The 26,464-nt window shown below is 37.5% G+C and overlaps 2 protein-coding genes and 1 long non-coding RNA gene across 8 annotated transcripts; 2 read left to right on the forward strand and 1 right to left on the reverse strand.

Annotated features, from left to right (window-relative positions):
* The first annotated feature begins 258 nt into the window (after positions 1-258).
* Positions 259-18,909, forward strand: rtn2a (reticulon 2a). 3 transcript variants are annotated; one of them, XM_046862726.1, is made up of 11 exons: positions 259-444; positions 1,876-1,929; positions 2,519-2,998; positions 6,610-6,798; positions 13,802-14,009; positions 14,103-14,241; positions 15,629-15,698; positions 16,072-16,118; positions 16,418-16,476; positions 16,597-16,684; positions 18,849-18,909. In XM_046862726.1, the coding sequence occupies exons 1-10, from the start codon at positions 414-416 to the stop codon at positions 16,670-16,672; spliced, it is 1,353 nt and encodes a 450-aa protein (XP_046718682.1). In that variant the 5' UTR covers positions 259-413; the 3' UTR covers positions 16,673-16,684; positions 18,849-18,909. The 3 variants fall into 3 exon arrangements, with proteins under 3 accessions (XP_046718682.1, XP_046718680.1, XP_046718683.1); XM_046862724.1 differs by lacking the exon at positions 18,849-18,909 and having other exon boundaries at positions 262-444; positions 16,597-17,226; XM_046862727.1 differs by lacking the exons at positions 259-444; positions 1,876-1,929; positions 2,519-2,998; positions 6,610-6,798; positions 18,849-18,909 and adding an exon at positions 10,979-11,094 and having other exon boundaries at positions 16,597-17,226.
* LOC124394482 lies at positions 2,789-19,334 on the reverse strand. Of its 4 annotated transcripts, XR_006927498.1 has the most exons (6): positions 19,205-19,308; positions 10,924-11,104; positions 7,114-7,157; positions 3,807-3,865; positions 3,456-3,693; positions 2,789-2,923 (listed from the first exon to the last, which is right to left on the reverse strand). It is a non-coding gene; the product is annotated as an uncharacterized LOC124394482 (long non-coding RNA). The 4 variants fall into 4 exon arrangements; XR_006927499.1 differs by lacking the exons at positions 3,456-3,693; positions 3,807-3,865 and having other exon boundaries at positions 2,819-2,923; positions 19,205-19,332; XR_006927500.1 differs by lacking the exons at positions 2,789-2,923; positions 3,456-3,693; positions 3,807-3,865 and adding an exon at positions 6,773-6,850 and having other exon boundaries at positions 19,205-19,332.
* A 126-nt stretch (positions 19,335-19,460) lies between these two features.
* rhoub (ras homolog family member Ub) lies at positions 19,461-25,945 on the forward strand. The gene is made up of 3 exons (XM_046862729.1): positions 19,461-19,851; positions 21,213-21,271; positions 23,394-25,945. Exons 1-3 carry the CDS (start codon positions 19,653-19,655, stop codon positions 23,847-23,849), a joined length of 714 nt encoding a protein of 237 aa, XP_046718685.1. The 5' UTR covers positions 19,461-19,652; the 3' UTR covers positions 23,850-25,945.
* Positions 25,946-26,464: the final 519 nt, after the last annotated feature.

Consider the following 26,464-nt stretch of genomic DNA (forward strand, 5'->3'; position numbering starts at 1 on the left):
AAAAGTTCATCAATTACAGGATAAACTGTAAGATCACTATTATCGTTATTATTACTATTTCTTTTATTTTTTATTTTTTTTTTCGTTTAATTATTGGTTCAATGTATTGGTTGAATGGATGAACAAAAAAACGAGAACCAATGTTCCCTTAAAACAAAGCAAAAAAAGAAAAGAAAAAAGAAAAGAGGGTATGTACCAATCTGGCAACCCTTACAGGCAGCATTAGAGCGCACGAGCGCCAGTGGTGTTTTATAGGATGGGTGGAGAAGAAGGAGGAGAATAAGGGAGGAGATAAAAGCCAGAATGTGAAGGATCCGGCAAAAGGAGAGGTGATCCAGCGGATGAGTGAGCATCAGGAAGGCACTGGAGGGGGGAGAGAGGAGCGGACAGGCCCAGAAGCTTCTTGATGGAGCATGGGTCAGGTTTTAGGATTCTCCCACTGCAGTGAGTATCATTGTTTTTCCTCCATCAGCAGCATGTCAGCATCACCTCTTCCCTGTTCATGCATTATTTTCTTTACACCCGAGCATGCATACTAGCCTTCTAAATAGTATGTTAATGTAAACTCCAGTACTAATTCATTTCAATGTGGTGCGGAAAAAAAGGCATGGTTTAGTATGGTTTTGTCGGATAGGACAAGTTTTCGTTTCCAGGTGTTCAAATTTAATAAATCATCATCATCATCATCACCCTTTTATTCCTCCTGTAAAGATGCTCAGTTTGGCTCATTTGTCTGTGTTGATTCTGTAGTGCTGATGTTTGCCTCTGTGCAGATGTTAGGAGGATATCATTAGTATAAAATAGCATAAATACAGCAGTCTGTTGAGCTTTGTTTCTCATTTACTGTCCCGTTGTTTTATCATCAATTTTCAATTTACATTGAACTGTACTTACGGGTGGGTCCATGGGTGCCTGTGTGTGCTTTGTCTCTTACAGTAAGGCCTCTCCTCTCCTGTGCATGCAACATACACAACAGTGTATCCTGCCTATAAACTGGAGCCTTTAATATTTAAAGCAACAGGATATAATTCAATAGCATTCTTTTTTAGTTAAGCGGCACATTTTCATTCAAATAAAGCTATAAAAGTGGACTACATGCTGCAATATGGTTAAAAGGTATTAAAGGTATCCCATATCACCTCAAATCTAACAACTAGAAAAAATACAGTTTATTGCCCTATTTTGATGATTGTGTACATTTTCTGTTTTTTTTTGTGACACAATTTTTCCACCCTCCTTGCCAAAGAAGTTCATATAATGCATGGTATATGGTTAAATGGTATATGGCTTGAATTCTATTTTATTGTTGTCACTGTATAGCTTTGTCAGAAACCCCACTTTCATAGCAAAATAATCGAAGGATGTTCGGTTTCTGTTGTGTTATATGTATCTCATACAGGCACACGTGTAAGGCAAACATGACATGAAAATGTTTAGGGTATTTAAAGTAACAGCCTACATTAAACAATGGACGGAAACATTTTTATATTTGGCTTCAATTTAAAAAAAAATAGTATGTTAAAATTATGTAAATGCTGCAATGTGTTTTTGGAATAAGAGCCAGCAGTTTAGTTTTTCTTGATCTTCTTACTGTACATGTACATGTAACATCTGCATGCTCATGACTGTAACCTGTAGAAAATTATGTTGATCTGCATGTTCATAAGCGAATACGTCAAATTTCTATTATTCGTGTAAAATATTGTAAAACCAGTTCAATTAAAAGAGAGAGAATTTTGAAAGGATATGAGTTGTCTGGATATAGTATGTCTGTTGGCATGAATAATGTCAGTGAAACGTTTTTATGTCAGTAGCATGACCATGTTTGTGTACTGCTGGAGGATTTTGAGAATGATTTGTCCTCTTCTGTTTCAGAGGAGTTTGTCTCGGTCTCCTCAACACCTGACTCTACTCCTCCCTGTACAGATGGTAAGGATTACTATACCTTTTCCAGAGATAAGTCTTAAGATTGCATAGGAATGTAGTGATATGAACCTCTGTATCTTTTTAGTATCTCCTTCGATTACATGAATACCATCTCCCGACATAAGCGTTGAAACATGAATACATTTGGCAAATTTTTGACTTTCTCTCCTGTAACTCAGTTTTTCTTCTTTCTTTCCTCTTTCTTTAATCTGTTGAACAAAAGACACCAATCGGACAGCACAAGGGCTAACACTTGCTTGCAAACATGGCTAGTGGTTTACACAATGTAATAGTTAGTATACTGTTGCTATAGATTTATGTAGCAGTTCTGTTTTTTTTTGTTGAGAATTTAAGATTTAGTTTATTGTTTTTTATGATTAACAATGCCTTATATTCTTAACACATTTGCGTTGCACAAGAGTAATTGATATGATTTACAATATATAAAATCCCTGAAGTGAAGTGAGATTGTTTGTAAAACCAAGTATTCGTTTACACACTGGCCTTCCTTTATCGTGTGCAGACCTTTTGTGCTGTTCTATGCTGCTAGTCCTACACCAACTCTGCTGCTCCTACTCTCTTTTTGCCTTAGGTGGTAATGAGGAGTCAGATTTCCCTGAGCTCCTAACAGCACGAGAGTGGTCTGAGGATGAAGAAGGCCCTGAGGATGACCTCAGCAGTTCTTCCTTGTGGGGGACCCCCCGCCAGAATTCCTTCGAGCTTACGTTCTCATACATTGCCTTCTCAGAGGGCGAAAGCTCTGGCCGGAGAGACTCGGGCCGACGGAGAACTGGAGGAAGAGGAAGACGTGGCTCACTACGCCGTATGGACACTGTGGAAACCTTTTTACCTCCAGATTCCCCTGCTGTCGAATGGGACCCTCTTAACTTCTTGAGCGGAGAGGAGGAGCAGCGGGTTGTGGAAAACCAACTTCCTGAGCTAGTGGAGAGCCACAATCGGACTCTAGAGTCATCCAGTCAGGGCATAGGTTACTTTCCTGATGATAAATTACAGGGAGAAATGGAGAAGATCATATTACAAGAGGCGTGCTACGTTACCGATAGTTATGAAGGTACGGGATCACACCACAGACTTCACACAATAGATTAGGACCATGATGGTTGAGAAAAAAAAGAATTTTAGGAATACCTTAGTATATCAGATTGAATAAATGTATCATTAGACAATCATTTAGCTGTAAATTTAGCTGTGTGTATGTTTGAGTATGTGAGAGTACATACAAATGCTTTCTAACTGGTGATCTAATATGATTCACAATACAACATGATCTAATCTGACTGATGACTACACAGCCTAATGACAGCCAAAAATCAAACAATAAAACAAAGATTATACATATATATATACATATATATATATATATATATATATATATATATATATATATATATATATATATATATATATATATATATATACACATACATATACATATATATATATATATATATATATATATATATATATATATATATATATATATGATGAGTTATGATGGTTTGACTTACGATTTTTCAATCTTACAATGATGATAGCGATAAGATAAAATTGTAAAAATATAAAAATTTCACACAACAGCCACATGGCAGCAGCGTATGATGTACGATGCTTTGAACACGCAGCTGGGATGAGCGTATCTCTCGCCCTGTGAGATGCCCCACTCTTGCTTTTTTCTGTTACAAACAGTTTCAAACAGCAATTTTAGTGATAAAGGCATGTCGTCCAAGCACCCAAGTATGTCTCTTGCTGGTAGTGAAAAAAAGAAGAGGAAAGCCATCGGTTTAGAGCAGAAAATGAAAATTATAAATCAGCATGAAGCAGGAAAGACTGTCACAGACATTCAACCATCTTCGACTTACGATATTTTTGACTAATGATGGGGTCCTCTAACGTATCTCCATCGTAAGTAGAGGACTACCTGTAATATATACAGTGAGGAAAATAAGTATTTGAACACCCTGCTATTTTGCAAGTTCTCCCACTTAGAAATCATGGAGGGGTCCGAAATTGTTATCGTGGGTGCATGTCCACTGTGAGAGACATAATCTAAAAAAAAAAAAAATCCAGAAATCACAATGTATGATTTTTTAACTATTTATTTGTATGATACAGCTGCAAATAAGTATTTGAACACCTGAGAAGGTCAATGTTAATATTTGGTACAGTAGCCTTTGTTTGCAATTACAGAGGTCAAACATTTCCTGTAGTTTTTCACCAGGTTTGCACACACTGAGGGAGGGATTTTGGCCAACTCCTCCACACAGATCTTCTCTAGATCAGTCAGGTTTCTGGCCTGTCGCTGAGAAACACGGAGTTTGAGCTCCCTCCAAAGATTCTCTATTGGGTTTAGGTCTGGAGACTGGCTAGGCCGTGCCAGAACCTTGATATGCTTCTTTCAGAGCCACTCCTTGGTTATCCTGGCTGTGTGCTTCGGGTCATGGTCATGTTGGAAGACCCAGCCTCGACCCATCTTCAATGCTCTGAGGGAAGGAGGTTGTTCCCCAAAATCTCGCAATACATGGCCCCGGTCATCCTCTCCTTACTACAGTACAGTCGCCCTGTCCCATGTGCAGAAAAACACCCCCAAAGCATGATGCTACCACCCCCATGCTTGGTGTTCTTGGGATGGTACTCATCATTCTTCTTCCTCCAAACACGTTTAGTGGAATTATGATCCAAAAGTTCTATTTTGGTCTCATCTGACCACATGACTTTCTCCCATGACTCCTCTGGATCCTCCAAATGGTCAGTGGCAAACTTAAGACGTGCCTGGACATGTGCTGGTCTAAGTAGGGGAACCTTAACTTGCCATGCATGATTTCAAACCATGACGTCTTAGTGTATTACCAACAGTAACCTTGGAAACGGTGGTCCCAGCTCTTTTCAGGTCATTGACCAGCTCCTCCCATGTAGTTCTGGGCTGATTTCTCACCTTCCTTAGGATCATTGAGACCCCACGAGGTGAGATCTTGCATGGAGCCCCAGTCCGAGGAAGATTGACAGTCATGTTTAGCTTCTTCCATTTTCTAATGATTGCTCCAACAGTGGACCTTTTTTCACCAAGCTGCTTGGCAATTTCCCCGTAGCCCTTTCCAGCCTTGTGGAGGTGTACAATTCTGTCTCTAGTGTCTTTGGACAGCTCTTTGGTCTTGGCCATGTTAGTAGTTGGATTCTTACTGATTGTATGGGGTGGACAGGTGTCTTTATGCAGCTAACGACCTCAAACAGGTGCATCTAATTTAGGATAATAAATGTAGTGGAGGTGGACATTTTAAAAGCAGACTAACAGGTCTTTGAGGGTCAGAATTCTAGCTGATAGACAGGTGTTCAAATACTTATTTGCAGCTGTATCATACAAATAAATAGTTTATAAATCATGTTGTGATTTCTGGATTTTTTTATTTAGATTATGTCTCTCACAGTGGACATGCACCTATGATGACAATTTCAGACCGCTCCATGATTTCTAAGTGGGAGAACTTGCAAAATAGCAGGGTGTTCAAATACTTATTTTCCTTACTGTATATTATATATATATATATATATATATATATATATATATATATCAGAGCTTGGGCACTGATGTTGGGCGAGAGTTTCCATTTCTAGTAAAGGGCAATTATAAATCAACAGCAATCAAATACATAAATACAATCATATGTTTCCTTTGTTGCAACACTTTGGGGAAGAACCCATATGAGTGTGTAGGTAAAGCGTCCACATGCATGATATACAGCAGATAATGGAAAAAAAAAAGTCTGTCAACGTAGTTTTAAATACTAAAAACTTGATTGTTGTGATATTAAACAATATTAGGGATGAGCTTATATGGGATAACTTATAATTATAAAATGTATATTCCTATACTTTTTATCTCTGTAAAGCTGCTTTGGGACATTATCCATTGTTAAAAGTGCTATAAAGTTGGAATAAATTAAACACCTGTTATGGACTATTTATGAAATTCGAGAAAATATAAGCTACAATCAAATTCTACCCACAGTGATTTAGAAAGATAATTAAAATATGAAAACATTTTCACATCATGTATTACTCAAGCTTTGCTATGGGTCAACTTATCATTTCTAACTTTTTTGGGGCATTAAATAACGTAACGTAACATAAATTAACGAAATGTAACATAACATATAACATAACGGCTTAAAATGATTAAATTGTGTTTTATGTGCTCTTGCTTGCTGCATTTAGCTACTTATCCTATGATCTTTACTATATATTGTCTGGTTTACAATGAGCTTTAAACCATTTAAGTGCCAACTTAAGCAAAATTCTGACAAACACACAAAGCAGCACCAAGATAATTAAGTAAAGGGGGAACTTTTACAGGACTGAAGTGCATTAAACACTGTCCATCTCATTGTAGTCAAGCCACAACTGATTAAAAAACTCATTATGAATACAGTTCATTACTACACTAAATATGGTGGACACAAAATGCTACAATGTTAGACAGATGCAGGTCTGGTCTGCTCAGGCACAAATACACAAAAACTCAGGCACAAAGCCTTTAGATTATGTGACATCATTTTCTGAGGGGTTGTTGATGTGCAAAACTGATTTAAATATATCTCTTGACTGTTTCTGAAGCATTCAAATATTCAAATTTAAGAAGTGATAGCTTTCCTTTTGTTACCTCTACAGCTCACCAGTTTCATGCTTCAGAGCCATATGTCAACATGGAATCCACAGCCACAATGCAGACTGAGGAAGACATGTCACATACAACACAAAGTCCTAATATCTATAACACTCAGGAAGAGCAAAGCATGGAACAGTGGCTCTCTAAACTTTACCTTCCAGAGGGGCCAACGATACACATCCAGATCGAAGGTAAGACTAAGCATGTTGACTAAATATTTGTGGTCAATCATTGTGGTCTATTCTGAAATGATAAAGCATACATAAGACAATTTGAGGGCTAGGTAGCTATTTATAGGGTCAAAAGCATTTACTTTAAATAGCTTTTTTGAAATATAATCATTGAAAGGATCATCCTGATAAGAGTTTGCTCCCAATATCTTAAACTACATTAGCTTAAATTTCAAATGCTAATTGATATTATTATGCATGTCCCACAGCAAAATCATGTGAATGTACACAATGAAACATTGACTAAAGATACAATCACAAACAAGGAAGTTTTACCTGAATTTAATGTTTATATGATTGTGTTGGTACAGTAGATTAGCCTACAAAATAACAGACATAAGAGACATGCATCAGTATTAGCAAATGTGTAAGAGTAAAAGCCAGAATGTACTAAATTTAACTGCTTCATAGACTTTTCACAGTTATCCCTGAATGGCTTAACCTTAAGAAGAAACGATATTCCTATGATACATGATATGCAAAGCAATATTTAAGTTGCACACAAACTGCTAGCAAAAAGGAGCACTGGAGATATACAGCGGGGAAAATACGTATTTGACACATCAGCATTTTTAAGTGGGCTATTGACAAAAAATTTCCACCAGATGTAGCCATCAAGCCAAATATTTAATTCATACAAAGAAATCAGAACGTTTAATTATACAATTTGAGTCATAATAAATAAAGTGAAATGACACAGGGAATAAGTATTGAACACATGAATATAACAAGGTGCAAAATGGCATAGAAAGCCAGGAGATCACCTGAAATCTGTCAGTATTGAGAGAGAAACCCTGCCCCCTAACAGTACTAATTGATATCAGCTGCTTTAGTCCTATAAAGGCTTCTCATTACCCAGGAGGCACACAGGAAAGACTTCATGATGGGTAAAAGCAAAGAATTTTCAAGATCTTCATAATCTTATTGTTGAAAAGCATTTTGATGGGAATAGTTATAGGCACATTTCCAGAATGCTGAATGATCCTGTGAGCACTGTGGGGGCCATTATCCGGAAATGAAAAGAGCATCAGTTCACCATAAACAGGCCATGATCAGGTGCTCCACGTAAGATCCCTGTCCGAGGAGTCCAAAGAATAATCAGGAGAGTTCGCCAAGAGCCAAGAACCACTCGGGCGGAACTTCAGGAAGACCTTGCATCAGCATGTACTGTTGTTTCGAAGAAAACTATAAGCAATGCACTGAACCGCCATGGCATCCATGCACGCTCACCACGCAAGACTCCATTGCTGAACAAAAAGCATGTTGAGGCTCGGTTAAAGTTTGCAAAAGAGCATTTGGAGAAGCCTGTGGATTATAGGGAGACTATAGTATGGTCAGATGAAAGCAAAATTTAACTTTTTGGCAGTCATTCTACACAGCATGTTTGAAAAAGAAATGGCACTGCCCACCGCCCCAAGAACACCATACACCAACAGTTAAGTTTGGGGGTGGAAGCATCATGGTTTGGGGCTGCTTTTCAGCAAGGGGTACTGGCAGACTTCATATTATTAAAGGCAGGATGAATGAAGAAATGTACCGGGACATTCTGGATAAAAAACTGCTGCCATCTGAAAATGAAAAGAGGGTGGACATTTCAGCAAGACAATGATCCCAAACACAAGGTCAAGGAAACAATGAAGTGGTTTCAAAGAAAGAAAATCAAGTTGCAAACCTGACCTAAATCCCATAGAAAATCTGTGGCGAAAACTAAAGATCAAAGTTAATAAAAGAGGCCCAAGGAACCTTCAAGATTTAAAGACAATTTGTGTGGAAGAATGGGCCAGAATCACTCCTGAGCAATGCAGATGACTGGTCTCTCCATACAAGAGGTGTCTAGAAGCTGTAATCACCAACAAAGGCTTTTCTACAAAGTATTAAATAAAATGTGTTCAATACTTATTCCCTGTGTCATTTCACTTTATTTATTATGACTCAACTTGTATACTTGAATGTTCTGATTTCTTTGTATGAATTCAATATTTGGTTTGATGGCTACATCTGGTGGAATTTTTGTGCCAATAGCCCACTTAGAAATCCCCTTACTGATAAAAATGCTGATGTGTCAAATACTTATTTTCCGCACTGTATGTAAGATAAAAAAAAATTGCAATTAGTTTATTTTATTGTTTTTTTTATTTTATTTCCATCATCCCATCTAAAACTGAATTTCAGACTAAATGAATAGAAAGATATTTTTCTTTAGCGATTGCGCATGGAAAATTTTTGAATAGCGATAGTTCCAGTTAGTGAAGAAGTGCATTGCTATATATTGTTATGGTTGTATTATAATTGTTTTTAATATTTTACTTTTAATACTGTATCTTTATGCTCTATCATTTAAACTCAGTTCGATATAATATCTCACAAGCAAACTTTAACATTAATTTATCAGATATACAGTGAGGAAAATAAGTATTTGAACACCCTGCTATTTTGCAAGTTCTCCCATTTAGAAATCATGGAGGGGTCCGAAATTGTCATCGTAGGTGCATGTCCACTGTGAGAGACATAATCTAAAAAAAAAATTCAGAAATCACAATATATGATTTTTAAACTATTTATTTGTATGATACAGCTGCAAATAAGTATTTGAACACCTGTCTATCAGCTAGAATTCTGACCCTCAAAGACCTGTTAGTCTGCCTTTAAAATGTCCACCTCCACTATATTTATTATCCTAAATTAGATGCACCTGTTTGAGGTCGTTAGCTGCATAAAGACACCTGTCCACCCCATACAATCAGTAAGAATCCAACTACTAACATGGCCAAGACCAAAGAGCTGTCCAAAGACACTAGAGACAAAAATAGACCAAAATAGAACTTTTGGGTCATAATTCCACTAAACGTGTTTGTTAGGAAGAAGAATGATGAGTACCATCCCAAAAACACCATCCCTACTGTGAAGCATGGGGGTGGTAGCATCATGCTTTGGGGGTGCACATGGGACAGGGCGACTGCACTGTAGTAAGGAGAAGATGACCGGGGCCATGTATTGCGAGATTTTGGGGAACAACCTCCTTCCCTCAGTTAGAGCATTGAAGATGGGTCGAGGCTGGGTCTTCCAACATGACAATGACCTGAAGCACACAGCCAGGATAACCAAGGAGTGGCTCTGTAAGAAGCATATCAAGGTTCTGGCGTGGTCTAGCCAGTCTCCAGACCTAAACCCAATAGAGAATCTTTGGAGGGAGCTCAAACTCTGTGTTTCTCAGCAACAGGCCAGACACCTGACTGATCTAGAGAAGATCTGTGTGGAGGAGTGGGCCAAAATCCCTCCTGCAGTGTGTGCAAACCTGGTGAAAATCTACAGGAAACGTTTGACCTCTGTAATTGCAAACAAAGGCTACTGTACCAAATATTAACATTGACTTTCTCAGGTGTTCAATACTTATTTTCCTCACTGTACGTACTCTAGCAGCATTTATCCAAACGCCATCTCCCAAACACTGGTGTTGGTATAGGTTTTCCTTCCTGCCAAGTAAAGGCCATGTCTGTTTGCACTTGTTTAATCAATCACTGTTAGACTGTTAGTTCTGGCTCTTGAAATACTGCATGACTTGAAATCCTGCAGATATGCCACCACTTTTTGAACAAGCCATGCTTAATAAAAGAGAGGAGGAGGTTTCCCATTATGATTCTTAACACTAGTAGGAATAGCAAACAGAGCATAATTTGTTATTTATGTCACCAGAGGTGATATAATAGTGTCTCTAGAGGTTGCTGGAATGGTGTTCTAATAGTGGGGTCCTGCTGTTTGGAGTGTAAACATACTGTATATATAGTACATGCCAAATAGAACATGGTGGCAGTATACAGGAAGATAAGATGTGACATGAGGGACAAAAGATTAATTTCTATAATAAACCAGTCTATAGCAATATACTTTTGACATTTTTTTATGTCTGAAACAAACTGACATCATATGTATGTTTAGGTGACATACAACATGCCCTAAAGACCGTGTTCATAAGCTTTGTTACTTATAGAGAATACAAGTCTGTATCTGGCGTTTTTTATGTCAGTTGTACGTGGTGTGTATCTGAGTGTGTCTCTATGTCCCCCTCTTGTGTACATGTACAAGCACCTCTGTCTTCTTGGTTGGGGAAAGCGGTGATGCTATTTTTAGCCAGTGGGTTGGGGGCTGTCTTTAGCACAGCGCAGGCCAAAAAAGCTCCATCGTTTTGAGCAGAGCAGGGAGACAGAGAAAGGCAAGAGAGGCCTCACCCTCCAGCAGCACACAAAATGCCCAGCAAAGGTGAGGAATCCTAAATGTACACAAAAAAATATATAGCTGAGAATATTGTAATGTATTTTTACTGCTGAGAAGAAAAAAAAAAAAAGAATCTGTAAATCTCAGTCCGGAATCTTACTGATTTAGTTTTTTGTTTGCTAATGATTAGACTTGTTTACAGAGAAATTGCAAATTTGGCTACTTGTCAAAGTGGAGAATTTGCATTTGGGTTTGTCTTGGCTTTTTTTCTCACATCTGACTCAGTGTTGTTGCTTAGAGAAGTTGAGTGTGAGAGCTGTAATACTGACTTGAAATAATCCAAATATCAAAGGATTCGAAGAGGGTGATGGATTTTTTATTAGTATGTGTGTATTTGTTGACTCAATGAGTATGTTTAAAATGATTGAGGGTTTCTGTCCTTTATATTATTTTTCTGTTATTTCATTGAGCAATATATATTTATGGAAATACACAATGGGATATAAATAAAAGCACAATACAGTTCAAATGTTCTACTGTACAGCAATGGTTTTATCTGCTGCTTTATCTACTGCACTTGTGTTTTTAGCTTCATTTATACCGAGATACCAGCTGTACAAAACTGAACATTAAAGTGTTTTTACCTTGCACAAAGGGGCACAGTTTCCCAAAAACAGCTATTTGCTCAAGCCAATTATCAATGCATCTCATCACAAATCTTACCTGAAGTTGCACATTTGTACTACTAAGAAAAACAGCAAGGAAGTATGCATTAACATTCAACACAGCAGAATTCAAAACAGTCTCTTCTCATCTGAGAATAAATAAATGTCATACATATGTTCACAAATCATGGTGATGCAGTACCAAACAAAATGCATGCTTTTGCAATGAATTCTGATTGGGACATATTAAAAACCTATAGGAATAAAACATCAAAGCTAATAAATAGGTAGCATTATGTCAATTAAGTTAGCTTTATCTCAATATAAAAGTGGGTGTTTTGGCAAAAATCATGAAAAGCAATGTTCACGATACACAATGTTTTATTCGTTCATTAAACTATCTAGGCAGTATAAATAAGATGCTACTCACAGGTGATAAACATTATATAATCACAATCATTTGCTGTCACGTAGCGGTTCTACACAACAGCAATCAAACAAACAAACAAAACCATGAATGACTTTTAGGATTTCCTTCTCGAACATATAAATAATTTAACAAGGCAGTTTAAATAGCAATAGTAACAAATACTCAATGTGAGACTTCTTAAACATAAGTGATCCTAGACATCACTGCAAAAAGCAGATTAAAAAGCAAGTAACTTTATTGCAGATCTGATATATAATGCAGTAGTTAGTGTTTGCCACATGAAATTAGTCTGCAAGCCTGCTTGACAACAGGCAGGTGCATGCACACTTACAGTAGCTGATTATAAATGTTCAATCTGCTGTTGCACACCGTCACTCACGTCTAAATGCCAGCACGAATGGCATTACCACTGAGGTAATTTGCAACAGATTGCAGTCATCTATGTGTCATTTATTGGCTGTGCATCAGTGATCCATCCAGACAAAGTAAAGTGTTTAGAAGGCCATTAATAACATTCACATGTTGTCCATGTCTCTTTGGGAATTTGAATGCCAAATAACACCCAAAGGATCCAGTTTCAGGATAAATTAATCTGAAATACTGAAATGTAATGTAATGCAATGTTTTAAAAGTTCCATCTATGATTTTTTCCACAAGTCAATCAAATTTAAGAGTTTGAATGCATTGGAAATGTCAGTGTATGAATGTATATCTTGATCGTACTGTAGAACCAGACATTAGCTTGGGAACTCTGAGACAGACAGGGTGATGAGAGGGGGCTGGATGCTGTTAGAGTTCTTTCAACAGGTGCTTTATGTAGCTATAGTTAATTCTGCATTTCCCACCCTTTCTTTAGAGGCTATGTTTAACCCTTGTAAACCTTAGTCAAGTCACTTCTCGGTGTCCCCGTTTGCTCAATAATATTTGTAATTATTTATTTCTGTAAACAGCTTTGGCACAATGTCCTTTGTTAAAAGTGCTATAGAAATAACATTTAATTGGCATGCCTATTCTTTATTAAATACCACTTAACTTGCTACCCCAACATATTAGTGTATACTTACATTCACTAGTCATTTCATCATGTGCATCTACTGTGTAGTTCATTTTGCAGTCATGCAATAGGATTAACATCTTGGATAGAGAGCCATATTGGTTTTCATGTAATGCTGTGATGCTAACCCAGTACTGCATATTACTGCCAAGTTGCTGGGACTTTTAAACTAGATAGTGTAATTAATAATCTGTAAATAGTTTACCAGCCAAAAATATGTGGCCCACATTGCTTTTGTAGTAGGAAACCCTGAGAGCAATGGTGTAAGAGGATGATTGTGAACAGATTAAAGTGTCCATGAGGTAAATAATGTCTTTAAAACCCCAGTAATGATGCAGAGCCAGATCTCATACACTTACACCAATGTAGCATATACTGTCACTAATGCTGTGAATGTCAGTGCCACTGCTGTGGTAATAGTAATGTCTGGTCAGTAGTCATCTGTCAGAAATTGTATAGTTTACTACAATGGGCCAAAAATGTAAGTTTCATGTGGAACATTTTTAATTTAATAGAAATAATTCTCTGGTGAAATAGTGTTACTGGGCTTTCTGCCAACTAAAATCTCCATATTTTTGTCTCTCCACGTTTCTGTCTTTACAGTGATGGATCTGATCTACTGGAAGGACACTGAGCGGACAGGCATGTTGTTCACTGGACTGGTGGTGGGCCTGCTGTCTCTCTTCCAGCTCAGTATTATCACTGTGCTCTCCACTGTTTCTCTGGCCATCGTGTGCTTCACCATTTCGGTGCGCATTTACTGCAAACTGCTGCATGCTCTGCAGCTCAGAGATGGAGCACACCCCTTCCAGTGAGTCTCACCTTTTCTCATTAGCAACTGCAATTAATTATGTTGTAACTGTGGGCACATTAGGTGAATTTGGTTTGGATTTATGTGCTACAGGACTTACCTGGATGTAGACATTGGTCTGTCTGGAGAACAAGCGGAACACTATATGCAGAGAGCTATATTCCTTTTCTTTGCTGCTTTGGACACACTGAGGCACCTGGTCTTTGTAGCAAACTTGTTTGACTCTCTCAAGGTGAGATTCATGAATGGAAATCATTCATTTAAAAAAGTGGCATAACTGTTTTGGGGCTTGTGGGATTTTGTGCATGTACTTGTTAATTAACACTGGTGTATTGCTGGTTTGTTTGTTTATAAACCATTTTTTGTGCTTTTATTTTCCGAGCATTCAAATTGCCTGTGTAGTGATATATTTCAATAAACATTGTGTACCACTTATCAAGACCTCTCTGAGAAAGACAAAATGCCCCTTCTCTGACCTTCATTAAAAATCCAACCATTCAAAAAATCCAGTTATTTGGCAGATTTTGTACACTGTTACAAAATACATTAATGGTTCAATCAAACATGCAATATACCGTATTTTTCGGACTATAAGCCGCTATGGGAGAAAAAACTGTTTTTTTTCAAACGCACGATGATGCCAAAAGATAAACTCCCGAGAGAAATAGTTGTAAAAGGAAAGAGGAAGACAGTGAACAATGACTTTCTTGGTCGGCTACTGTTTAGATACAAGCTGTTGTAACGCGTTGAGTCTGGGTGAAGGGAGAGCTCGCTAACTCCAGTTGCAACAGAAATCATATAAGCACAGACAGGTTTCGAAAACTTGTGCTTTTTTATTATTCTTGCCAACAGCGTTGCGGGTTAGTCAAAGAAACTTAGAAATGAGCATCAGAAAATAATAAGGACATATTCCTCGGTCTCCACACATGCAGTAATACCGGAAAAATGCGGCGCCAGTCTATTCCCAAAATACCGCTATGCTCCTAAAGGAAGCGCAACATATTTCACCCGTTACACGTGTCTTTTGTTAAAGCCCGTGTAAAGTTCATTAGTTTCAATGTAGACGACTTATAGACAGGTGCGGCTTATTTATGTTTAAAATGAAAATCTTTGTCAAATTCAGTGGGTGCGGCTTTATATATATATATATATATATATATATATATATATATATATATGCGCTTTATAGTCCGGAAATTACGGTAGCTAATTTGAATGTTTTTTCATACTACTTATTTTTCAATATGAGCATGGAAAATAGAACAAGAACTTGGTACTGAGTTCAATAAGGCATAGAAACACTTTCAGCAGGCACTGAAACTACCCCCTGCCACCCCAAGCCCTCTGACACCCCCCGCTTTCTGACCTGACTGGTATGTGACATGGGACACTCCAAAAGTAGAGGGTTAAGCAAGGTCTCTAGTTTCAGTTGGTTGTACTGGAATAACCACACTGTCTGATATTAACAGAGACTCCTGTTTTTGGTTGACAGGCTCATCAGTGTTTAATATCTGATGAAAAACACAGGGTTATGTCAGAAAGGGACTGTAACATGAGCCAGTCAGTGTAACTTTGAACTTTTATGTGTATGTGTAAATTAATTTCTTGTCCATTTGCAGTTCCTGTTGCTGATGTATTTGGTGACGTATCTGGGAGCGCTCTGCAATGGCCTTACTCTGCTCATTATCGGTATAACTCCTGAAATTTTCCTTATATCAAAAAAAAAAATTTCAAGGCTGCATAAAATATTTGATTATTTCTAGCAATACTTTCATTTTAAAGAAGAATTACTACTGAATATATAATTGGAATTAATATGGTTATACCTCTACACTAACCACTAAACCCCTACTCTGCTAAATAAATACCTAAATATTTCAACTCTGCCAAAAAATGTAAGTATATAAAAGGAATTCATGAAATAAATTTGACCGGGTTTTTTTGGTTTCTTTTTTTTTTTTTTTTCGTGGGGGGCAAATATTTGATTGTTTCCAACCACGGATGATGTGTTAAAACAAAAACAAAGGTTAGGGAGTGAACAGTCTGGTATTTCTTTCTATAGGTGTGATTGCTGTCTTCTCTGTCCCCCTCTTTTACACCAGGCACCAGGTATTATTTTTATTATTTAACGTGCCAAACCATATATTTTGTAATTTTGGTATGTGATGGAGTTCAAGTAGATTTTCTGTTCTATTTGCTGTGGCAGACATCAAATTGTGTTCCGATAAAGTAGCATATATACTGTACAGAGACTACAGACTAAATATATTTTGTCTATATACTATTTAGATTCTGGGCATACACTGCAACATATAGCATGAATATTGTGTTTTTTTATGGGCAGCCTTTATGGGCTTCAGTACAATCCTGTGATGTAAATTCTTATGGCTCTTTTAACTTTGCACTAGGAAAAATTGGACATCTGGGTTGCAAAAGTCCAAGGTCATGTTGACAACATTAAGGACATGTGAGTTTGCATATTTCTTTTGCCTCTTTAAATTGCCCACAAATGATTTATAAAATGTTACAACAAATAATTGAAGTGAATTTGTGCAATGCTATTGAGACTTCCTCTTTTTCGTTGCAGCCTGACTCGATTGGCCCAGGGTGGCGGTCCTGCCCCCGACCCCACCCCAGGTGGCGCCAAACCCAAATCCCAGTGAGGCGTCTAAGAGGTGGAGTAAAAGAAAATTAGGGCGGAGCAATAGGCTGTCACTCTGATGTCTTAATCAAGTCTGTTTTTTTCAGAGCACCACTTTCAGATTTCAATAGAGCAGGGACTAATGAGATACTGTGTCAGAAAAGAGTGCACGGAAGGAGTGGAGGTTTTTGGATAGAGTTTAAGAGGACTCTTTTGATGCATGGTTGAGATATTGCTGTATGACAAACAAAAGTAGCAGGGCCCCTAGAGCAATCAGTGGATTTCTGAAAGTTGTCTGGAAAAGAGGAAATTTACATCAAAGAACCGACACACATGAATATAAGAGGTGGTGCACAAGAACATTTCAACTCAAGAGACTGGAATTTGCACTATGATGAGCCAAATTTAAGAAACCCCCCAGGACCAGTTTGCTGAATCATCCATCACTTTCGACAGTTTATGAGAATGGCATGTATAAATGTGTGAACGCGTACATACATGCGATTATGATCTTGCAGATTTATCTTGCTACATCTTACATATGAGATCTATTAAAACTCCAGTATCATTTTTCCATTTCCTTTTTTTCATTTGCTATTTGAATATCTCGTTGAATTAAAGAAACACGTTTACATTACTATATATCTGACACGAAGGTATAGACATGAAGGTACATGTGACTGAAGAATAAGAACTGAAGTTTCCTGTGGCTAATTTGGTTAAATAAGGGAAATTGTACTCATCAAAACAAATATAAGAATGTACACTCTCTACCATTTTGGATGCCTCAAGTAAAGCCTTCCGTATTGACTGAAAGGGTGTACACAGACATATTCTTGAGTGCACTTCCTGCTCATTTTCAGTCCACGTTCTAACACACCCACCTTGTCTCAGGAAGGGCTTGTTAATTAACTGATTAGCTGAATACGGTGTGTTGGGTGCAGGAAAAACATAAAAATGTGCAGGACAGGAATGGGTGTTCAGGACCAGGGAACCAGATTGGAGTGACAGTTCAAATAAATGAACATTTCTCTGTTTATCTTTTAATAATACTGTGCACAAAAATATTTACAATACATTTAAAGGTAGTATTGAGAATTCTGTAACTCCAGAGCATAAACGCAGTGCTCAAAACTGAAATGGAAATTCAAGATCATCTCTATGTAATGCACACGATGACAAATCCCCTATATATAAATACAATCAAATACAAATAGAAAGCGGGAGGCTGATCGTTGATCGTTTTGTCCTGAGGCTCGATTCAAGACTTTGTCATAATGGGACTATACATTGAAATGACTTGGGTTATGAATTGTCTAATAATAATAACATAATTCTAAAATTTAAATCTAGTGTGGCAGCAATCCCAATAAATATCACTCAGTGCCAGATGTGATCTATAATAATAATAATAACAGCTCCAGCGTAATAGGGACCTCATAGAATTTAAGTATCATAATGCAGTCCATGTCATTGCATATTCTCTCAAACCTTAAATTGGGCCATTATCTTTATTTGCTTGCCTTATAAAAAACAAACACAAAAAAACACAATCATAACTGTGTGGTATTGTCCAAATAAACTTTTAGCAGAGCTGTGAACAACTGTAAAGAAGACCTGGTAATCGAGTTGTGTGTGTTTTTGGACAGCTCCTACAGAAACTGCTATCAATCATTGGTTGCTCATTAGAGGAATAGTGTATTCTTGATTTATATACTGTAAGAAGGCTTTCAATGTAGTTAGAGAAATATTGTGGATGCTTGCTTTGCCCAAAGAAGTTCCACCATTCTGTGCTGCTCTTTCAATCAATCCTCATCTTCTCCTCAATTAATAAACTGAATACTGTGCCAGTACTAGAATGAAATACCAAGTTAAGTAATGAATTGTTCTGTATCTCACGAGACCCTGCACAGCAAAATCACCAGTGTTATACATACACCAGGAACACATTCGTCCTGGAGGACTGGAGTCCAGCACCGTTAGGTTATTTTCCTGTTCACGGACAATAGATTTAATGCACCAGTAGGTGTGCTAGCGCATAAAAAAATCACTTAACTTTGCTGGACTGCAGCTTTCTAGGGCTGGAGATAAATCCTTTGTTGTAATTGTTGGGATTTTTGCTGTATTGACACCTCTTTATTTCTCCCCTTATCCTAAAAATAATACTTGTTTTTTTTTTTTTTTTTTTGTATTTTCAGAAAAGCAAAGACAAATCTTGAATCTTGTAATAATATGTTGGAAATAAACATTGAACAAAAACTACGTGGTCTTTTTTTTTTATCTGCAAGCAGAATTATAAATTATATTTCTGTAGAAATGATTAAATGTTTTACATTTCTAAATAATTTACGACTACCACTAGATGGAGACAAACACACAGCACACACACCTCTGACCAATATAAGCGCTCAGCTAAATCACCTGGACCCACCCACCCACACACACACACACACACACACACACACACACACACACACGCCTATCTTGTGGCAAAGATTTTAGGGGACGTAAAGCCTTTTATCATGTGGTACCTGGTCTTATAAAAATCTAATACCTCTGTAATTCTGTGGAACACGTTGTTCTTCAGTCCGACTCCAGTCTTTAGGATTGAGATGTATTATATACCGCATAGCTCCAAACGTCACACGCGCTTCTTTTCAAACTTAGTGACGCAAAAAAGGCGGGAGGAAATAGTCTAATTAAGAGTTTATTTCAAGCTTGCGATAGGACGAAAGAGTCGGGGGCGGGAATATTCAAATTAGGCAATAGTTAAAAACGCTAGTGTCGGTCGCGTGCAGCTATTTCGCTGTCTGTGTTTTGGGAAGATACCGTGCGTGTGTTTGACAGTGTGAGTGTGTGGATTTTAACACTGTATAATGAAAAGCGACGAGTAATCCCACCCTCACTGCTGAAGGAATAATGAACATTCGGTGACCCTGAGACGCATTTTGAGGCTTCATTCGTCCGTAATTTCATTAGACGTTGGCGTGTAAAGCCTGCAGATGGATTATAACCCTTTAATGGCTCCTCCGGTTCCGCCGCATAAACCGAAGTGCAGCCGATCTTCCGGCTCCCAGGAGCGGCTGCTGAAGTGTGTGCTGCTCGGGGATGGAGCTGTGGGCAAAACGAGCCTGGTGGTCAGCTACACGACTAATGGCTATCCCACTAAATATGTTCCTACAGCCTTCGACAACTTCTCCGGTAAGGAAGCTGAGATGAACACCATTAAAGCAGGTGTTAAACAATGATGTTAAACAATTTATCAGCAAAACACATAATCTCACTTCCTGATTGTAACACTGCTCTGTGAAGTGTGTGCATGTTCTATATATGTTATAAAGTCAGTAAAGTCCAGGTTTATGTCACTTTTTTGTTTCATTTATCCTTCGTGTACATTATATTCTTTATGAAGTACAGCTACAGTCATAAATATAATCTTTCTATCGCTCTATTCTACTTAACACACATCCTACCTCTCTACCTCTCTACCTCTATCCATACCAATATATATATATATATATATATATATATATATATATATATATGTGTGTATATATATATATATGTATGTATATATGTATGTGTATATATATATATATATATATATATATATATATATATATATATATATATATATATATATATATATATATATATATATATATATATATATATATATGTGTGTGTGTGTATATATGTATGTATATATATATGTGTATATATAGATGTGTATAGATACAGTGTGCATCAATGCTGCTAAACTTGGCTGAGCTGATGCTACTATGAAAAATACTTTCTAGAATATAGAATAGTTCTAGAAATAACTATAGAATAGAAATAGTTTTGAGTTTAACTATTTTTCTGAAACAATATGATGAGTACTTGGAAAACACAACAAATCCTTAGTTTGTTTGGGTTCTCTTGATGGACACTCTTGAAGGACACATTTATTTATAATTTGTTTGTCTGACATGGGCTGCAGAAAGTTTATATCCCCCTCCCATCATAAAGAGTGACGTAACAGTCCTGCACTTTAAACCAGATCCGACATCTCGATACTGCATCCCTTATGGAATAGCACAGGTGGCACTTCAGAGAGAAAAGCGCACAATCAGAGGCAGATCGGATGACGGGGATTTGAGCTGCAATTACACAATGCAGCCTGCCAACTGAGAAAGCCAGCAGGTTTTACTTTGTATCTGTAGGAAAAGTGTCAGTGTGTGTGTGTGTGTGTGTGTGTGTGTAGGCAGAGTTCACCAGGTTGAAAATGTCTGCTGTTGCAGGCTGCTTACACTTTGACTTTCCATTGTGTTTAGTCTAGCCTTTTTTTTTTTTTTTTTTTTTTACATTATTACAGATCAATCAATATATAATATTTACAGTTGACATCTTGATTAATTTGTATGGTAGATATGTTTTTATTTTAGCACAGAATGTTTGACTGCAATGGTTTTCTGGGTCAGGTGAATCATTGCATGCAAATCTGTGTGTATGAATGACCATGAGATGCAAATGTGCCTCACCTCTTTTTCCTTTTCTCTCTGTCGCTCTCTCTTCTGCAGCTGTAGTGCAAGTGGATGGACAGCCGTTGCGACTGCAACTTTGCGACACTGCTGGACAGGTAAACTGTGTGTGTGTGTGTGTGTGTGTGTGTGTGTGTGTGTGTGTGTGTGTGTGTGTGTGCGCGCATGCCATATCAGACAGTTCAGACATTTCAGACTCCCTCAGACAGTACCTAAATGTATTTGTACCCTCCCTGTCTGGGGCAGAGGTGTTGGTAAAGGGAGTGCAGTGTTGCTATAGATACTCGAGGGCCTTCAAGGCCACAAAAAAAGGTTGTTCCAGAAGCACACCGAGTGAAACCTGGGGAGGCTGTGTACTTTCCTATTCAACCTGAACAAACCCTGTTGTACTATTCACTTTCTCAGAGAAAAGAGAAAGGGAATTTTAAGGTACTGACAGTTGGGTGGTTCCTGTATGCCCTTGAAATTCTATAGTGTATATATCAAAGGTGGGTCTTTTAGATCTTTAGAGTACATATTTGTAGTGGATTTGTCCTTTCAGTACCTGATAGTGTAAGCAGTTAACTTTCTTACATGGATTTTATTTTTTTATTTTTTATTTTTTTGTATCTCAGGCATGCAGAATGTGGAGAGGATTTGAAATGAGTGAGAAGTGATTGAGAACAAGACCCAGGCAATTAAAATGGATTAGAAAGGACGACGTATTGTGTGGCAACCACAGAGAGATGGAGGGGGGGAAGGAATTCAAAAAGGTCTCCATCTCTGCCTTTTCTGTATGTGAACATTACAGGCTTAGAAAAAGAAATATTCAACCACCAGTTTTGCCCCAAGGCTCTGTTCCTCATGCCAGGTTTATGCCTTTTTACCACAGTTTGTTTCTAAGCTGTGGCGGTTATGAAAAATATTTATCAAAAGCCAATAGAAATGGGTCCAAGTTCAATATGGTAGGGTATTAAAAAAAACCTTTTGCATTTCCACTGCATTGAATCTGCTCCTTTGCACAGGTTTTGAAATTATCACACTCTGCAAACAGTTATAAACCTTTTGAGTACTCTATGGGTTAAACAATAAACGGCTCTGCCCTTTCAAAACACAACTAGTAAAACGTTTAATACACTATGGGAGGAAAGCGTTCGCAAACACAGAAGGTACGATGATAAGAGATCTTTCCCATTCATACGCATCACACTCGGTGAAGTGAGAAAAAAAGTTTGATTTTAAGATACCATCAATTAAAAAACATCTCTTCTCTTATTCGGTTACTTTGTTAATTCATGTTCACAAAAAATACCAAGTCCAACAAAATCAGTGTGTCCTGGATGATCTGTATTATAGCAGTGTTTCAGAGTGGAAAGGGAAGGGTTAAGCCTTTGTCAGAGCCAGGCTAAATCAGCCCTCTTAAGGATTTAAGAGGCCCTACTCTTTAAAGCTTTGTGAACCTATAGTGTTAATTTACTTGATTGGCACAGTATAAAGGACTGGTGTAGGGTGTGCCAAAGCTGCACACTTTGGCAGAGTTTAAAAAGGTTGTTGCTTGAACAGTGTGTTCTGCAGTACTTGTGGGAGGTTCCAGTATTGGCCAACTTGAGAGGCTCAAATTAATTGATCCTGTATATTATAAAACATGTTAGTGATTGGATTTTATTCAGAGGTTCACAATTCCCATTTGGATTTCAGGACTGTAATTGAACAATGAGGTTGCTATAGATTTTCTCAAAAATGTTCGAGTGAATTTACATAGAAAAAAGTGTGAAGCATAACAAAGTATACACATTTTTGGCATATTAGGGTGCAATATTATTTGTACAAGAAGTAAAGGGATTCTTTAAGTATTTTTGTTTGTTTTAATATAACATGTTGAGATACTCTTGTTGTACAAAAAACAGAAACAAGTTGTCTGTCCTAAGTGTAACTTATTGCTTGTGTAATAGTTATAAACCTTTGCACACTTCCCTTAATCAAGAAACCTGAATGCCCCATGGTTTGTTAGCATTTGTAATAAGTTTGATCCTTGAAGTATGCTGTGAAAATGTACTCTGCATACATGGATGTACTTTTATCAAGTTATGGTATTGAAAGAGACTGTGTACTGTACACTATCACTCAGACAATATGATACATTTTTGCTGTACACTTAAGTTACTCTTTATCTAATCTAAATTTATTGCCTCTACTGCAATAGTAATAGTAATTTTTTTTTAAATTGTGTCTTTCTCTCAGGATGAGTTTGATAAGCTGAGGCACTTCTGCTACTCGCGCACAGATGTCCTGCTCCTCTGCTTCAGTGTAGTCAGTCCTGCTTCTTTCCAGAACGTGGGGGAGAAGTGGGTGCCTGAGATCCGCCGGCGATGTCCACTCACCCCCGTCCTGTTGGTGGGCACGCAGTGCGACCTGCGCCAGGACGTCAAGGTGCTGATTGAGTTAGCGAGGCGGCGTGAACAGCCTGTACCTGAGCAGGATGCCCGTGCCCTTGCTGACAAGATTGGCGCTGTGACCTATGTAGAGTGCTCGGCACTAACGCAGAAAAACCTGAAGGAGGTGTTTGATGCTGCCATTTCGGCCGGCCTTCGCCAGTATGAGAGACGTGCCAGGAGAGAACACAAAGTTCTCAGCACAGCTGATAAGATGAAGATGCTCTCAAAGGCCTGGTGGAAGAAATATGTGTGTATCCAATAACCCAAGCCAAGCTCTGAGTCATCCACGCACATGGACAAAGTGACAAAGACTCTTGACTCATTCAGTGCCTCGAGCAGATGGACTGATCAGGGGCTGCTCTCAAAGGGTGTGTGGAGGAACGTTGTCTCATTTCACTGTGTACTGAGTCAGCTACAGTATATATGGTTGAAATGAAAATAAAAGCTACTTGACTTGGCGAGAAAGAGAGAGCGTGCAGTATGTATTCAAGATATTTTCACCGTAGGACTGTACCATGACTCGTATCCTCCTTAGCTATTTCCCAGTTGTAAGCTGTTTTATTAGTTACAGCTATCTCAGCTACTCTGAACTCTGGCCAGTTCCAAGAATAAGAAGACTGAGAGCTAAAGAGTGCTAATCTCTTAAAAGAGAAAAAACTGTACACTTTTTTTTTCATACACTATTGTTGAAAAGTTTGGAATCACTAGCAATCAGTGCAATTTTAAACAACTTTCTCTATTTTATGTGCAAAAAATAAATGCAGACCAGACAGCATTGCAGTATTTTAATTAAAAACATGCATAATTTACAGCAGTGATGGATATTGTGGCTGAACCGCATTGCAATATGCATGGAGATGATTTTGGATTACTGATAAATATTCATTTGATTGTTACTACATTACAATATTAAATGTTTAATTTAGACTAGTAGTTCTGTCAAAAGGCTTTTACTTCCAGGTTGTAATGATGAGAACTAATGAAGTGAGAAAATATGATCAAATCACTGTTAGGTGTGTAATTCTTCTCATGAAAATGTTATGACGTGTTCATTATCTTATTCTAATTATCTCCTTCTAATGTTAAACATCCTGGTTTGATCTTTGCCTTCCAGATTTTGACATGAATATCAGCCTCAATCTGAATGTACTTTAATTATAACATCAGACTCAAGGATCTGCAGTCCTGGACAGCTTTTTTTTTTTTTTAATCCATAAATGATTTCTAACCTATGATTGTTCTAAGATCATATAAGAATCAGTTTAGATTGGAATTTTTGGTGAATTCAAACTTTTAAATGGTAGTGTACAGTTTATCAAGTGCACAAACTTTATATTTATGTCTGTGTGTATGAATGTTTTGTTTTGTTTTGCAACAGCAGTCACTTGCTCTACAACACTGGATTTCAGAGCGATTCACATTATATTTTCTTTTACACTCTTACACTATGGAATGCTCCTAATCTATATTAGTGCCCATCTTTGAGCTCCCTGGCACCATGATGTGACATTATTTTGCTGATTTGGCAGCTGTTATTGTTGTTTGCCACCCAGTCAAGACTTCTGGAAGTGTTTCTTATATGGCAAAACGTTCAGGTGTAAAGGATGCATTTAATTTTATTCACCTCACCAGCTTGTTTGACTGTAGCATTCTGTACTGACGAGAACACTTAGAGAGCTAAAGCTTTCCTCTTTCATGTCAAAGAAAAATTATTAGGTGTTTTACTGCATTTGCAAATCATCGTAAGCAAGTATGTTCACTAAATCTTTGATCATTGGAGTAGATTTGTTTGACCAGCACAGGACTGTGTGTATGTGGGGTGGTCCCGTCACCTCAGTTTTTAGGGTCGTGCTGTGTATGTTGTGCTCTGGGGTGATTTATTGGTTAACACATTGGCTATAACAGTTGTCTTTGTGGTACAATAGGCTTTAATTCACACTGCACTTGTGTGACGTGTGACATGCCTGAATATGCAGTTTCCTGGTTGCATTTTCTCACTTTGGATTAAATGTAATTGTATTGGTTAGCCGATGAGCAGAACAAATTTTGCTTCTCATTATTCAGAAGCCACAACTTTTTTTTTTTTTTTTTTTTTTCCCTTTTTCAAAATTTTTTTTCAGACTTTTAGAGCTTGGCTTAAGTGTACAGCAAAGATTTATCAAACGGATGAAATAAGATTCTGTGTTTAGTACACTGTGTTTCAGTGCCATAACTTTGATCAAAGTACATCCATGTAGATTTATACATTTTTATAACTATGTAATTATCTTGCTGTTTCTGTGTGATCACTCTCTATGGTACACATCTCAGTTATGGATTATTACGGCAAATAAACTTTTAATAAAAAAATTAAAATTGCTTTTCTTTTTATTTATTTTTATTTTTACTTGCATACAGCTACACATTTGTTGTAAATATAAAAATGACTAAATTCCTGTACAAGTTTGTTTGCAATTGAAAGGCCTGGCCCAGCCCCTGCATTGTCTGTCTGAAGGCTATGACTGAGTGTTAATTTGGAAAGACTACGTGGCTGGCACTCCATTGTGATTGTCTACACCAGCAATTTCAGAGCTTTGTTTTGTCTGAGTGAAAAGCCAATTGCAGAGGAGGACTGCTTAAAACAATATGGTATGTATTTTCTTCAAGGCCAAACAAAGATGCAGAAAAATCTTAATGAATGCTTTTATAACCAAGGTAACCCTTTTTATATGATCTGTTTCTGCTTGGTTAGCAATCCAACTGCAAAAAGAGAAACATCTGATAAGACTTTAGCAGTCTGCAATATACATGATCAAAAGAACTTGCCTCCTATCTGCCACATTTATAGTGTATATGTGATTATCACGGACCATAATTTTGATGCTTCCCTTGACTGAA

This window comes from Silurus meridionalis, chromosome 12 (assembly GCF_014805685.1).
Source record: "Silurus meridionalis isolate SWU-2019-XX chromosome 12, ASM1480568v1, whole genome shotgun sequence".
In the NCBI taxonomy this organism is placed as follows: Eukaryota; Metazoa; Chordata; class Actinopteri; order Siluriformes; family Siluridae; genus Silurus; species Silurus meridionalis.